Source organism: Corvus cornix, chromosome 2 (assembly GCF_000738735.6).
Source record: "Corvus cornix cornix isolate S_Up_H32 chromosome 2, ASM73873v5, whole genome shotgun sequence".
Lineage (NCBI taxonomy): Eukaryota > Metazoa > Chordata > Aves > Passeriformes > Corvidae > Corvus > Corvus cornix.
Window position 1 is genome coordinate 124,820,964 of NC_046333.1, and position 15,923 is coordinate 124,836,886.

At 40.7% G+C, this 15,923-nt stretch overlaps 1 protein-coding gene across 1 annotated transcript in view; it reads left to right on the plus strand.

The window, feature by feature from the left end:
- Positions 1–15,923, plus strand: part of STMN2 (stathmin 2) — a 38,322-nt gene that overhangs the window by 16,955 nt on the left and 5,444 nt on the right. Inside the window, exons 3-4 of the mRNA XM_010405060.2 lie at positions 7,917–8,012; positions 8,645–8,817. Coding sequence (XP_010403362.1) covers positions 7,917–8,012; positions 8,645–8,817 — 269 coding nt within the window. The remainder of the gene's footprint in view (positions 1–7,916; positions 8,013–8,644; positions 8,818–15,923) is intronic.

Here is a 15,923-nt window from a genome sequence, read left to right on the forward strand (position 1 = left end):
GAAAACCGGGGGAAGGCAGATGGGATGCAGAGGTACAGAGGGAGATATGGGGAAGGGATGCCTGGTAAAGGCAAAGCAGCAGACTGTAAAGAAGATTCTCTTTTCCCCATTGTGGAAAAAAATTCTCTGGAATTTTTGTTTTCACCTGGGTTGAAGTTCTCTTAAGTACAAGTGAATTTCAGGAGGGCCACAGTCCTCTGTATTAGTACTGGCTCCTTTTCCTTCCCCTCAGTCCCAGAGGACTTTTGGAGCTTAACAGCCAAGGGCTTCATGCCAGCATAACGCATGGGCTCTGCAAAGGGGTGGCTCAGAAGAGAGTGCAGCATCTGGCTCTGCCACTGCTGCAGACCAATTTCTGCAGAGCTGAAGAAGGAGGAGCTAGCCCATGGCTTTCTTGTCTTGTCTTCCCTTGTTTCCATCAGCAAGCAGTGTGGTGAGTCTGTGGGGCTCTGAGTGTACCAACAGGCTCTGAACAGGCACATGTCTGCTGTATTCGTTCCACACTAGAAGGAAATGTATGTGTTTTCATTTCAGCAAATAGAAAGCACAATATGACAAAGCATCTGCATCAGTGTTTGTTTTGAGTAACCATGGCAAAGTTGTTGTTTTCTCAAATTCAAAAGACCCCTCACATCAAAATCTCATTTTGGAAATGGGTTTGCAGCAGCTCAACAAAGAAGTCCCATTAATTCATGTCACAGATGACTGTAATATTCAGGGTTCAGTAAATGGGTCTTCTCATTGTTTCAGTGGTGAAAATTACATACATCAAAATAATACAAAATAGTAACTTTACATCTGAACATTCTGGCATCATAAAGTGAACAAAGACATTTGACTCTAACCACACACAGTAAGTAAAACCACAGACATGGTACCTGAATTAGTCCAAAAAGCCATAGTCATGATCAGTGATAGATTAGGTTGTAAAATTAGGGGCAATTTTTAGTGAGACTTGTGCCACTCTCTAATCTGCGTGTTTGTGTGCATTTGTATCTCTGCACTATAGGTTCAAGAAAACCATTTGTACTAGTTTGAAAACAAACCAGTGGGAGGCACCAAGTCAGAATAACAATTTAATGGAAATTAAAGAAAAGGAAAAAAAAAAGAAAACACTGTTTCAAACTGACAGTCAAGGTACAACCTGAGTCCCTGTTAGGCAGGGTGGTGGTAGCAGTCTGGTAGAATGGTGGCTGCAGTCCTCTGAAGCAGTGATCCTGTAGAAAAAGGGTCTGCTCTTCCTCAGAAAGTCCAGTGGTGGCCATGTAGCTCCTGTCCCCTGGAAATCCAGTAGGAAGGGTTGTCTCTGGTGTTCAGAATCCCAGCTTATATCCATGATGGGATGCTTGGTTCCTCCCTCTGGGTGGAGCATCTCACAATGGGGTAATGAGTCATGAGGCCAAGTGTTGATTAGGCTCATTAACAGGAGATAGTCCAGAGGGAGTTATCTCTGAGTCATGCAGCAGGACAATGATGGGCCATTAACAGAAAGATAGTCTGGGGGGAGGAGGCAAGGAAACACTGCCCCACCTGATTTCAACAGCTCCTGAGGCTGGTAATAGAATACACTGCAACCCAGGACACCATCACAGGACAGTCTTTCCATAAGCATACAGGTTCTTGTGTGTTCCATGGGTTTGGTTTTCCAGCCAGATCCTGTGCTGTCACCTGAATTATGCTGTGGAAGTGGTATGCAAGGCCTTGCACTCGAGGAGAGGGTTCATTGGGACAATCTGACACAGTCTTAATAAGAAGCTGAAGGTCAGATCTGTTGCTTGTATTGGTTTTTTGGTGTATTTTGAAGAACTGATGCTACAGTGATCCCTGATTTCACGGCCACTCTGTGCTTTTATGGGTGACACTAATGCTTGATTCCATCTCAAACCATTTTAAGATTTTTGTTAAAAGAGTCTCATGTTGGAGAGAATAAAATTGATGATACTTCTTCCAGGAACATTCATGAGGGTTGCAGAAATTAATGCCTAACACTATTTTTTCAAACTCCCAGTTCCCACAAAAGCAGATTAGAGCTGTCCCAAGTTCTTCCTTTCTTGTTTTCTGGGCATATTGTAGGAAATTCTAGAGTCACGGTTGACAGAGGAAACTCACCGATCACTCCTTTTTTTCTGTGTTTTCTGTTTCTTGTTACTTTTTCATAGTACCTGCTTACTCTATTGCCTAGATATAAAAATACCAAAAAATTCAGGGACAGGGGACATGCCCAAAACTCTGTTCTCATCTCTATCTTAAACTGCATTGCAGTATATTAAGAGTGCAATTTTAAAGACTTGGCCACCAAAGAATGGCCCCAGGTGAGTGGGAGCCCTGTGCCACCTTTCCCTACAGTGAAGCAGGTGAGCACTGTAGGGCATTGAAGAGTCTCTAAGCTATAAAGCAACTTCATTTTTGTTGGGGAAACTGGAAGAGCACACATATGCATTGGTTGTGAGATGGGCTCAACCTCATGCTCTGGTGAGCAGTGTTTTGCATTCAGAGAGTAACAAAATAAGTCCCACTGATGTGAACCACCAAAATGAGATGTCACTCGTGGCTGAGCATAAGGGATGGATAAGATATATTTACTGCAGGGGCTTTTGCTTTCATTCCCTCCATCACTGGTGACTCCATAAGTCTATAAACATCCTTAGGCTTCCTGACAGTGAAGATAGATTTGCTGGTCCTAAGACAACCTAATTCATTTAACTTAAGACATCTGAATGGAACCATCATTCTCTGGTAGAGCTCTCCCGTGATTAAAAAGTAAGCTTTCATTATTTCTGCAAAGTAGCTGTTTTAAATAATGGCCAGAATTAATTAAAGTGAATCCCAGGCTGATAGAGCTCAGACATGCCAAAAACTAATTGATACCTAGACTCCATATTACGCTTGCCCCATCTTGAGTTTTAATTCTCCCAGTCCCATGTGCTTGTCCCAGTACTAGCCCACCACTTCAGCAGTACTCATCATGTAACTTTCTTCAAATACCTCACCACCTATGGGGAAAGAACACAGTTGGGATTATATTATGTCATCTTGTCTGGCAGAAAAGGATGTAGCACATTACTAATATGGATTAGTAAAAAAAAATTTTTTTAATTACTGGCCAACAGAGTGTGGCTGTTGGTATTCACAAAATTACATGACTTAAAACATTGTCTTGACAAACCAAAAGCTCTAGTACCCCAGAGGGAGCATTAACAAAATGACATTTGTAACAAAGCACATTGTCAATAACATCCATCAGAAATCCATACGAAGGACAGGTGTGGTAGGTCTTCTCTACCTGCGTTTCATGCTTCATCATACATCTTAATGCTTCAATCTCTGCCAGAGGAGAAAACTAAGCAGGATTTCAGTTCAGTCTCAGAAAGGCAACTGTCGCATAGGTTCCTGGCAAGGGAGCACGGGGCTGAGCTGTGTTATGGGTTGCACATTCTGACTATGGGCAATGTGCCAGCTTCCTTTTCCTTCCAGGTGTGCAGAACTTCAAGAAATAGTTGGCAAGTGGTACTTGAAATGTCAAAATACAGTAACATTATACATTAATATATGTAATGTGTATATATTAATGTATGTGGTTAATATCTATGCATATTAATGTATGTATAAAATACATTTCTTATATGTGGACTGGATTCAGTAAGGCAAAAAGAATCAACACATTTGCTTTCATCAGATGTTAATTATAAGTAACATTTACACTTTTCTCTCACTGTTCATGTGTTAAAAATAGTCTTGCTTATGAATAATGGTCTCTGCTGTGACACAGCAATCTGTCTGAGCTGTGCTTTGCCAAGGAACAAAATGTGACCCAAATTGCCCGTGGCCTGTCAGTCAGGACAGATTTTCATTTTACAGTGTAAACTGTAAAAAATTCCTTATAGCTATTGGATAACAGATGAGAACAGACAGGAAGGGTTTAGCAGTGCTTTCCTTAACCCTGCTATTTCTCCCAGCAGTAAATAAGTGGTTGCTGACTTCTAATGGCAGCCATAGCACTCTGCTATAGTAGCTTCATTCATTGGGCAAGTGAGCTGCAGGACTGGCAATGGACTACTTTTCTGCAGAGGAATAGAGGATGTATCTGAATAAACATATTATTTGAGACCAGTAGAGCATTTTCAAAGAGGATCATCAAAACACCCCAGCTGACCACGCTTTGCTTCACACATCAGAGCAATTTTGGAGCACAAACTGGTTTAGTTGATAGGTATTGAAACTGGAAGAAGTGTGTTAGCAGTGCCCCAGACTCTAATGGTTGTTCAGACCATGGGACCAGACTGGACTAAAGAAGAGATCCCCAAAATTATACAACATGGGCATGAAATCCTTAGAACTGTTTCCCTCCAGAGATCCAGTCCTGCTGTCCTTCCCTTCTTGTTCATGCAGTTGTAGAACTGGACCTCTTAAAAGACCCATGAAGATCTTACCTGGACCATCAAGTAGAGCCCACAAAGGGAGAGGATGGATGTTCACCCAACAGAGGGAGTCGTTTCACAGTTTCTAAATACAGCTGTTGAAAATAATGGAGGAAGTTTGAGAAAAGGGTGAGGTTGGCTTAAAGCAATAATATTAAGGTACACTTGGGACTTTATCAGAAAAAAAATCATGCATTCTTGAGTCTCAATGCCATCTGAGTTCATTCTTTTCTGAGGCTATCAAAGATCTAGGGGCATTTGATAGTATTTCTAATGCTTTCTCTGCAACTCTGAATATGAGGAGTTTATTCTTAAGAAGTAGATGAGGTTCTGGAATAATCACAGAGTTTCAGAATTTAAGAAGACCTATGAATACTAGTATATTCACAGCAAAACTACAAGAAATGCTAATACTGAATTCTCTTCTGGTTTTAACACAAATCAGTGTTCTTTGTGCATATAAACATTTAGATCTTGCTGCATATAACTAAAAAGATTCTGTTGCCATCTTTTGTCAACGTTGTTCTTTCCTAGCAATTTCCCTATCAAAGCTTTTGTACTATTAGGATTGCCATCATTTACTCTCCTTCATTTAACTTGCACAGTTAATGGAATGATATGTAGCCTACATGACTGCACAAGGAGGGATATAATTAGCAAGCCAGTGGAAACACATTTGGAAAATAAACTTCATTGCAATCACTGCTTGTCTTCATTGTCTTCAAGGGTTTTGAAAAGCTCCACTATGAGGCAGGTAATTTTTCTGGTCTATGTGTGCTGCTTTCTTCACAGAAGAACTTTATTTTTGGGATAACAGGCTTCCATGGCTAAAACACTAATCCTTGGGATTTGGAAAAGTATAGTTACCTCCCTGTCTAACCTGTGAGACATGAGCCAGCCACTTTAATCAGACCATCAACTGGGCTAACATAACTGCTTTCAGCTTTTTTAATGTGTTTTAAGGAAATGTTTATGGAAAGGAGAGCTGAGCAATGCAGGGCTCCCGCTACTCAGAGCTGAGCCTGATCAAGGGTGACGTCATCATGTTGTTGATGATGGACACCAGAGGAGGTGTGTGCCTCTTCAGGTCCTTTGACACCCTCAGCCCTTAAGTCTGCAAAAGGAAAACCAGTGTTTGCCACCATGGCAGGTTGTTTGGTTCCCAGAGCTGCAGAAGCCTCCAGAACTTCTTTAAGTATTCAAGCCAAATTCCAGCTATGGCTGAAGGACTCTCTAGGGCAAGTGGAGACTAAATCAATAATCAATACCACAAAATAAAAAAAAATGTAGTTCTTGTAAAGGATGGACAGCCATACTAATTTTGCAAGTGGCCAGAATGAACTGAGACAATGATTTTTCCAGCATGATTTCATTGCAGCTATTGCACTGAAGGAAAGAGAGCTGAGCATGTTCTGATCTTTCTCCTGCTGTGCTTTGCAACAGGCAAAGCAAGCTGGGAAACAGATGGCAAGCTGGGAAAACACCTTTCTGTAGTCATTTTAAATGCTGTTAGGAAGCAAAACATATTCAATGTCAAGCAAAGATAAAAAATATTAATAAAGGCCCCAAAAGGCGCGATTCCTAGGGTGCTGCTTTGTATGCTTTTCTCTAAAAAGATATTTCAAGGTATACATTTTAGCAGTGATTCAGCAGATCTTGTACAAGATTCTGCTTGCATCATCAATGGCCATGTCTTTAACACACAACCCAGTGTCCATTTTCTCTGTGTTTAGCACCTGCCAGGGTTTGATGTGCACCCACTCCACAACCTTGTTGCTGGGAAGGATGCCATTCCAGTGGTATGAGCAGCTTGCTGGGCAAGCCCTCCTCAAAGGAAAATCTGGAAAACTACACCTGTGTGCTTGTTGCATGGAGGTCTAAGTGAACAATTCATTATGTTTATCATTATTCATAATTAAACAGACATCAGTTGGACATGATTTTTCTCTTCAAAAGATTTTTGAGTTATTCTTTGCAAGTCGGTACTTCAGTTTCAAATCAAAATCTTGTCAAGACCAAGTTTCCATGACAGCCTAAGTTCACAGAAAGCAGAGTTTTCAGTACACTCTTAACCTCAAAGCTGTCTTTTACCTATGGTTTCTGAAAAGCTGTATCTCCTTTAGGTGAGTTATTCAAGGTACATGATTAGAGGCCCTTGTGCAAAGCTTAATTAAATTAACTAATCCTTTACTGGCAGCTAGAAATTTCTTCTTGGACCATTATTCAAGTATCACCATACTGAGCAGCACCCAAAGACTCTCAAGCCCTCACGAGTCTCGGGTTTCTTTCTGAGTAGGAAAAGCAAAATCAAGAACCACAAGAGCATCCGTGAGACAGGCTGATTGAGAATTTCATATGTATCCACAGTTTGAAGATCAAAGGACCATCAGATTTCCATTCAGCATCAACAAGGGTTAATTTGGTCTAATCTGTTAGGTACAATACTTTCAGTCACAGATATTTTAAGCCACGTTTTCACATGCTGGCAGCAAATGAGTGTCCGCCTCTGTAGAGATGATGTTGATAATAGCAGGGATCTGTGTGTGCCAGGATGAATTTTGAAGCACCCTGCCTTAAAATCGATGTGCTGTGGGCAGTGGGCAGTGGGCAGGATATTGCCCCAGGACCCAGGAGAGCCAGCTCTAGTTTGGGCTCTGTCATTGGCTTGCCAAGTGACCAAGTGCAAGACTGTTCTCTGACCTACAAGCAGTTAGGAAGGGTGAACACAGAAAACTGTATAATGATTAAGTATTGGTATCACCATTTTTAGATCAGTGCCACCTATATTCCTAACTGGGGCCTACAGGCATTACAAAGTCAGCAAAGATAGCACCATAAAGGTGCTATTATTAATTAGAAGGGCGTTAATCGCATTGGCTAATACAGACTAGACCTGAGTGTGAAAGCAACATATTTTGGCCAGTAAGTGGGGAAAGAAAAGCTTTGTTTGAGGTAGTTAAGCATATTAAGGACATTAAGCAAATTTTTTGATAAATGTATCCTCATTTCTGGTTTTATTTTTAATTTTCTGGATGACGTTTTCATTTGTAAGATAATGTATTTAACATCTGCCTGTGGCAATATATGGCCAGCTTTCCATAGCTGTTCTCAATTGCATTTGGATACATCAGAGAAATTGTAAGAGCTTCATGTCTCTCCACCGGCCAGGGGAGAGTGGAGTCATGGCACTCTTCCAATGCTAAATGCATTTCCTGGTAGCCAGATTCACTTTATATAAACCAGAGAGGACTGTCTGCATTATGGCCAAGGCTGAGGTCATGTAGAGGACCAGAAGCCGTCTTGCACTTCTGAGGATCTCATTTGTGATTTGATAAAGGCTCAATGTTGAGGTGAAATAGTTGAAAGTAAATATTCTAGAGAAATCTGCCAGGTGGGTGATAGAGTAGGTTTTCTGGTCCCTGGCCACTCATCTCAGCTAGAAATTCACTAAGGAGGAGCTGGGGAAGTGAAGCATGCTAACAAGATCTCTCCTTTCAGCTTACAAGGAAAAGATGAAGGAGCTGTCCATGCTCTCGCTGATCTGCTCCTGTTTTTACCCGGAACCTCGCAACATGAACATCTATAAATATGATGGTGAGTGATGTTTACTGGAAATCATCCTGCTGGTCAGAAAATGTGCTAGTGCTGGGAAACTACTCCATTCACCTCTTAGTCCATAGTGTTAGTTGGTGAATATTTTGCTGGTTTAACAATTTAATTGCTGGTTTGGGTCGTTACTTTCTACAGATTATGCAGTAACCGTGATGCTGGATATTGTTCCTAATAGAACTAACTAAACTTTTAACGTTAGCCCTCTCGTAGTGAGCTGTTCTTTCCCTACTCCCCATTTGAGAATTACAGCCCTTCACAGCTGACATAATTCCCAAGATAATGAAGAAAAGATGAAAGCATGCTTAAAAAATTAATCAACTTGGGCACTGCTCGCAGGGGGTGTGAAATGGCACAGAACCCCAATAAGCTTGCAAAATTGCTGTAAATTTTTATCTTTATGAGATTAAGGTATAATTAAGCTATTACAGATAAAATGGAATGTACTCCCAAGAATGGTTTTCAGCCCATAATCTGCCATTGCACTTAAAATGCCCAAGGCAAAGATGCTAAATCATTTTTCTGTTCTTCTGATCCTACTCTGATATCAATGCTGCTTCTCTCCTCAATACTGCTGGTGTATTGAAGAACTTACAATTTCCCACCTTATTGTGCAGACATGGAAGTGAAACAAATCAACAAACGTGCCTCAGGCCAGGCCTTTGAACTGATCCTAAAGCCGCCATCTCCAGTCTCAGAAGCACCACGAACTTTAGCTTCTCCAAAGAAGAAAGAACTCTCTCTTGAGGAGATCCAGAAAAAGCTGGAGGCTGCAGAGGAGAGGAGAAAGGTATCTTTCCTTAAAAAAAAAATGCTAGTAATTAGACATGATTTAGTGTACAGAATAGCAATCCAGTTTCCTGTCCATTTATGTGTTTTCCATTGCCATCACTGACTCATGGTAGCCTGCACGGACAAAAATCATCAATATGTTTGTAGAAATGAATGAGTTTATTTTCTTTCAGCAGCTTCCAAACAAGATTCACTGGTTTCAATGCTGGGGAAGTATGCATCACAAAATAGAGATAGCTTCAGACAGGGGGCAGGTGGGCTCAAATGCGCTTGCTTACTGCATGAATGTAACTAATTGGTTCATTCAGGGCATCAGTTGCTCAAAACCAGTGCAATTCTTGTGTCTAAGAGCTAGATCTGCAATTCAAGCAGATGTTCTCTGGGCTACCAGATCTTGACTCCTCGTAGTGTCCATGAGAATTATTCACAGGGTCTGCATGAGGCAGCTATAATGTCTTATTTATGCAGTATAGAGGAACACCGGCCCTGAATAGAGTGAGTTTGGGATCTTTCACACACACCTGAATTAAGACATTAGCATAGCACAGCTACTAAGAGGCATTTCTGGCAGTTTCAGTAGTGATGGAAATTGGCCTTGGTAGGGTTTTCCACAGACTAAGTCTTCCTCACTTTATGATCCTACCCATAATGGTAAAGCTCTGTTTCATAATCACTAGGTTTGTCACATAGCATTTGGAAGAGTTGTTTCACGTTTTTCACAAAGCTTGGCACAAAGGCAGCTGGAAGTACCCGTTAACTGTTTATTTGGCTTTCATCATGACTGATGTGTTGAAGAGGTCTTCATTTTCTCTAAGTCAGAGCTAAATCAGGTTGCTTTTTCTTTTTTCTTTTTCCAAAGAGAAAAACTCCAGATCAGATAAGTCAAAGTATGACAATGACACACTCACCATAGCCAGCCTGAATTGCCAGTCTGGAAATTAGCAGTGTCCTATGTAGGCACAGCATTTTTGCTGTGTTGGACCATTTCAGGAAAGTCATGACTGGCTGCAATGACCACAAAAAAATCAAAATTGATAATATATTTTCCTGGTTAATTTGTGTTTCTTTTTGCTGACACATAAAAGGAGAGCCACGGAAGCTTTAGGAGCTTAGGACTTTCTGTGTCCTTCACCCCGGAGATCAGTGGTTTTTTTGTGGCAAATCATCTTGCACAGTTAAATAGGCATTAGAAATCCCTTCTACCTGCCCACAGAGTCCCTGGTAGAGGGTTTCTGAAAATGAAACAAACTTATGTCTCTAAGCCTTTTATGTATCTTTTAAATAATGTGATTTCTTGCTAAAACTGCTGTTAACAGAACTTTTCCAGATGTCATCAAAAACGTATACAGAAGTTTGGGGACAGCATCTGTGCCACAGATAGCACATGGATCAGATCCAGGAAAAGCAACTTCATTCTCTTTCACTCCTGTCAGACCAGATCAGGGTCACTGCCAAGAACCCCAAGGGAATGATTACACTGGTGTATGGTTTGATATGTGCCTGCTGAAGTCAGTAGGTCTGCATTACTGACAGGTCTTTAAAACCTGGCACTCAGTTTGGATTTGCAGTGAAACCTGACTCTTCTGGACCTCACAAATTTGAACTACTCATCTAGAGGAGAGCTGCAGTGTTGCTACTGTCATTTTTGCTGGCTTGCTAACAAAGACTCTGTGGTTTTAGTACACACTCATAAGCACTATCGCTTCTTTCAAAGAAATACTTCTGCCAGACTATTCATTTCAGTAAGAGGATATGACTGTTTATCAAAGGAATTTCCATTTGCACTAGCACCTGCTGAGAAGGTTGAGCTCTCACAGACCCAAGTTATGATACTCCCCAAAAACTCAGTCCGTGAAGTTCCTCTGTGTCGCATACAAATGCTCAAGTAAAGATACAGACACAGAATGAAATGGCAGCAATAAAAAGCCTGATATTATGCATATACTTGGTGGAAAATAAGAATTGAATGTTTCAGAGATTTAATTCCATTGATTTCATTACTGTTCATTTCTTCCTAAAGAAAAACTCATTATGCAATAGATTGGTAATCAGTGATAGCAATACAGAAACCTGCCATTTCTTCCCCTTGGTACTATATTCATTTTGAATGAACATATAACTGAGTTATTTTAATAGACAAGATCCTCCAAATTAGCATTGCAGCAGAAATTGCTGGGAAAGGAACAAAGAACAGAGAAAAATGTTTCCTTACATCACTGTTAAAATCCCTGGTGTTCTCACATCTCAACAATTGGCTTCATTTTTGCCCTAAAAAAATGCATCGTGCAGAGAAGGATAAAAAAGCAATTAGAGGAACAGAAAATCTTCCATAAGAAGATAAATTAAACAGTCCACTTTTCAGCTTGGAAAGAGACAACAGATGAAAGATAAGATAGAAGTCTACAAAGTCATGAATGGTAATGAGAAGATGAATAGGAATAATTATATTCTATTTCACACAATCCAAAGGGGACAAATCACTCAAGGAAATCATCAGACAGCAATTTCAAAAAGGAATAATCTTTTCATGCATTGTTTATTGAAGGTATATTTGTTATCACAGACTGTTTAGAGGTTATTAAAATATTATTTAGTTCAAAAAGATAGTAACAAAATTGATAGAGCACTACCTTGTAGGAAATTATTATGTGAATGGAACTTGTGACTCAGAAAATATGGAACTTGCTGACTGATGAAGGCTAGAGAGATCTGCCCAACTTCATCTAGAGTCTACTTAAGCATCTTCTTCCAGTTTCTGCTGCTAGACAAACCAGGCAGACTTTTTCTAATTGGCTGTTATTATCATACTTTTCAATCTATGTGCAAAGCTCTCAGGCATGGCCATTCTTGATCATGTCCTTCCAGCACAGTTCTAATTAAAATCAAGTATAACTAATGGATGAGAATTGCCTTTTTGGAAAAAAAATCGCTAATGAGTTTTACACCACTTAGGAATTAGGTTTTGCTCTGTTAATTAGGCAGTGTTCATTAATAAGTTTTCAAGCTCATGAGAATATCTGGGACAATACATGCACTTCAGCAGTCTCCTGCTTATGCTTTTTCCAGTTTATCGTTCTTGTTTATTTCCTTGTAAGCTTTTACAGGACTCCTCTTTCCTTTTCTACCCCTTTTTCTCTACCTCACCTGACAGTCATGACCTCATACTCTCAGAGAGTTCCACCTGAGGCGTTTTTTATTTTTTGCATTACACAGCAAAGCCCGTTTGGGCTAGTTACAGATTTGTCCTTTCCATTTATAGAATCCTCTTTACAGTATGTCATTATTGTCCCTTTTTTTTTTTTTGGCATGTGGGTGCTATATTTTCTTACCATGGTGGATAATCAGAAAGATCTTTTCATCCTTCTCACTTAAGAAATTAGAGCACTGTGACATTGTATGCAGCAGAAGTTTTTCTTACAGAATATTTAACATTTATCAGTTTTTACCCATTGGCCTTGAATGTTCAGCTGCTATTATTTGTGGTGTACAGACTTCAAGGGGCACATGTCAAATTATATATTTTTATTGCCCATATTCAATCTACTTACAAGCATAAAAACGAAACACTAAAGGGATGTGCATTTCTACTAGACTTTGGATTATAGGAGAGAAACTGTATGTAATTAAATCTTTTTAATGGCTTTGTATTGGGATGAAATTGAATCAGCCTTATCTCTAGAACGTGGTGTGACAAAGAATGCAGGAAAACAGCTGTATTCTTTTACCTTTCATGCTGTTGGATATAGACTTAACAGCTCCATGGGTTTTTAATGCCATTTTGCAATGGAATGCCACAAGACAATCCTGCTGTGCATCCTGGGCTGGGCTGGCCTCGCTGTGCTCCCCACATCAGCAGCCAGCCGAGGGTTCCTGTGCCAGCATCAGGACCACACTCAGTGTTGGGCTTCAGCATCCAACTCCCTGCCCCTTTGAGCCAGCCTCACAGCCTGCCCAGAGGCAGTTCTTGATACTCTTAGTCCACCTCTGCTTTGGCCATCCATGCTTTACTGCACCGTACAGGAGGCTGATGGGGAAAAGGTTTTGCCAAGGTAGGGAAGGTGGCAGAGCTGGGGGACAAACGTTCCTGGACATGGCATGGCACCTACAAAACTGCTGCTCCAGGTGATGGGCAGAGAAGGGAGGCACACCTTCCCTGTCGAAAGTGGAGCTTTCTTCTTCCATCTCGTTTCTGTTCCCCTTTTCCACGAAATTTTAAGGTGAGAAGGATGAGAATGAGGATAGGCAGTGCCTGAGACATATGTCTTCTGTCTTGCCCACCTACTGATCTCCCTTTCTGTTGCTGCTGGCCCTCATCTGTGTTTCTGTGGAGAAGGAATGCAGCATGAAGCATTTTTCTATGTAAAGGTCCCAGTAAGAGGTGTAATCAGCACCAGAAACAGATGTTTCTGTCACATTTTGATTTACACCATAGTGTGTCTGTGCACAGTGCTTCACTCCTAAGTTTTACAGAAGATAGCCAAAACTGCAAGAAACTTTGCAGTTCCTCGTCCCAAAAAAACTGTTAGCATATGGAATATGTGCCTGTAGGAAGATGTTTTCTACCAACTAGGAGAGGTTTTGGCATTAGGCACCAGGATCTGTTTCGGAGCACATGGAGCCGTGAGCACACATCTCAATGCTGGTAAACACTCTTTCCCCAGTCTGCTGTGGGCTCTGCCATTTATGAACAAATATGAAACAATTCAACATTGATCTTCATTAACTTTATAATGCCAGGCCTCAAACTGCAGCAGACCATGAAGGCAGAGGGCTCAGGTGGTACTTCTTGCATCCCCCCAACATGCCTTGTGCATCCCCACAGGTCGAAACCATGAGAGCAGCAATTTTGTGCAAGTTGAGGAAGAGAAAGTGAGTTTTCTTGAATCATGGCAGGGATGGGCTCTATTTTTTTTTTTTTAACTCCACATTCCAAAGGTCATCTGGCAGACTGCACAAAAATAAATTTAAAAAAGAGATCCTCATCTAAATTTAAGCAAATTCTTCATCTAGGTTCACTAGAAGCAGAGCTTCACCCATAGTTACAGCTCACATCTCTGACTTTCCTGCCAAATTGATATTTCTGACAGAAGTCTGAATTTGAGTCCATTCCTATGCTTTTACATGGAAAAATCCCTGACTTGGTTCCTTCCCCTGAAAACATCAGTACTTCAAGTCACCATACCTGGGCTTCACCTTGGCATTTACACTGCAGTAGTAGAAAAGTAGCATTTCCTCCTATCTTCACAATCTGCTCCATTATTAGTGTCTCTTAGATACAAAGTATATTGACGAAAACCAACATTATTGCAGCTTCTTCTGAGCAACTGCATTGTAACAAAAACCCCAGTCACTGAACAAATGCACAAAAGAGGAGCTCTCATGACTGGTAGTGTGTCTCAGACATCTGAGTAACTAAAGGTACTGGTGTCTGAGGTTGAATGCATTCAAGGTGAAATTCCCAGACTAAAAGCAGTTGTCTGAACCCATTTCTTGTTTAAGAGTAATAAAGGACTGCTTTTATCTCCGTATCAATTGCTTCAATATTTGGATGTATCTGTCAATTAAAGATAGATAGATGTGAGAAAATAAAGCACCTCTTACTCAGATAAGGAGAATTTTCTTCCCATGAGTAATAATTAAACACCCTATCTCCAAAGTCAGTTTCCATAACTAATTTTGCTCATGAAGTGAGTGTTTAGTAGTCTGTATCTATCTCTGGACAGCTAGATAACAGATGTGGATTTCCTTTTGAACCACTCATCTCTGAAAACTGAAGACGCACATGATCCTTTAAAAACATGACATGAACATCACAGGAGTTTGCCTGCATTTTTAGCACAGCAGTGTGTTTCTAGGAGCAAAGGTATCTGTACCGGGAATGTTCTCCAATATTTTTATTCCTCTATATTTAAATATTAACAAATGAACAGCTTTGTTTCTCCACATTATTTTGTGGCCTTTCCGTACCTTAAGGGGGCTTGTAAAATTGAGGGAGAGTGATTTTTTTCCAAGTGCAGATAGTAATAGAACAAGGAAGAAGGATTTTGAACTAAAAGTGGCGAGATTTAGATTAGATGTTAGGAGAAAGTTCTTCAGTGTGCGGTTGGTGAGGCAGTGACACAGGTTGCTCGGAGAAGCTGTGGGTGCCCCATCCCTCAAAGTGCTTAAGATCAGGTTTGATGGGGCTTTGCACAACCTGGTCTAGTGGAATGTGTCCCTGCCCAAGGCAGGGGAGTTGGAACTCAATGATCTTTAAGGTCCCTTCCAACCCAAGACAGTCTATGATTGTTTGATTCTATGAGACAACATCAGATGCTGCAGCTGGAGCTGCATTGATTATGCCTTGTTATATTTAAGAAGCCTTCTGAATATTCCCCTTTGAATACTGATTTTTTTTTCCCACCATTTCATATTTTTCTCTCCTTATTAGTCTTCCTTATCTTTCATCCTGTTTACAGCCTTTTTTTTTCATTTTCTCACCACAGCTGTATAAGAAACACTTACCATAAGCGGTTTACGACTGTGTTAGAACACAGACTACCAGTGATTTAAAAATACCCTTTCCAGCACTTCAAACAGTGTTGAAAATAAACTTGAAATAAAAACCTCCTATGTATGTTGGAATCCTGCATCACTGTAGAACTGTGTGAGTCCAAACACAGCCTTTTAAAAGCCAAGACAAACAACAAAGGGAGTCTATTAATCCCAGTTCCCCTGGGTATCCATGGTCATTCATTTACCCATTTCTGGATGTGTAGTAGACTTTGAACAGGCAGGGTGGCCAAGTTCTTTTGCCAGATGGGTTGGAAACAGAAAATCATTTGACAATCCAGTACGAACACACACCAGCTGCCTTCCAGAATTGTCGTAAGGGGATTTCAGAATGGTCTGAACACCAGGGAAACAGGCAGACTGACAGCTGGGGTACAACACCACTAGAGAAGGAAATCAGCCTAAATGAGCCTCAACCCTGTGGGTGTTTTGTGGCATGGAGGGGGGTTCCTTTATTTTGAACCAGTCCTGGGTACCCGTGATTTTCCTCACTCAAAATTCCTTACAATATGCCATTAAAGACATATTGTAAAGGAAAATCACATTAGGGGT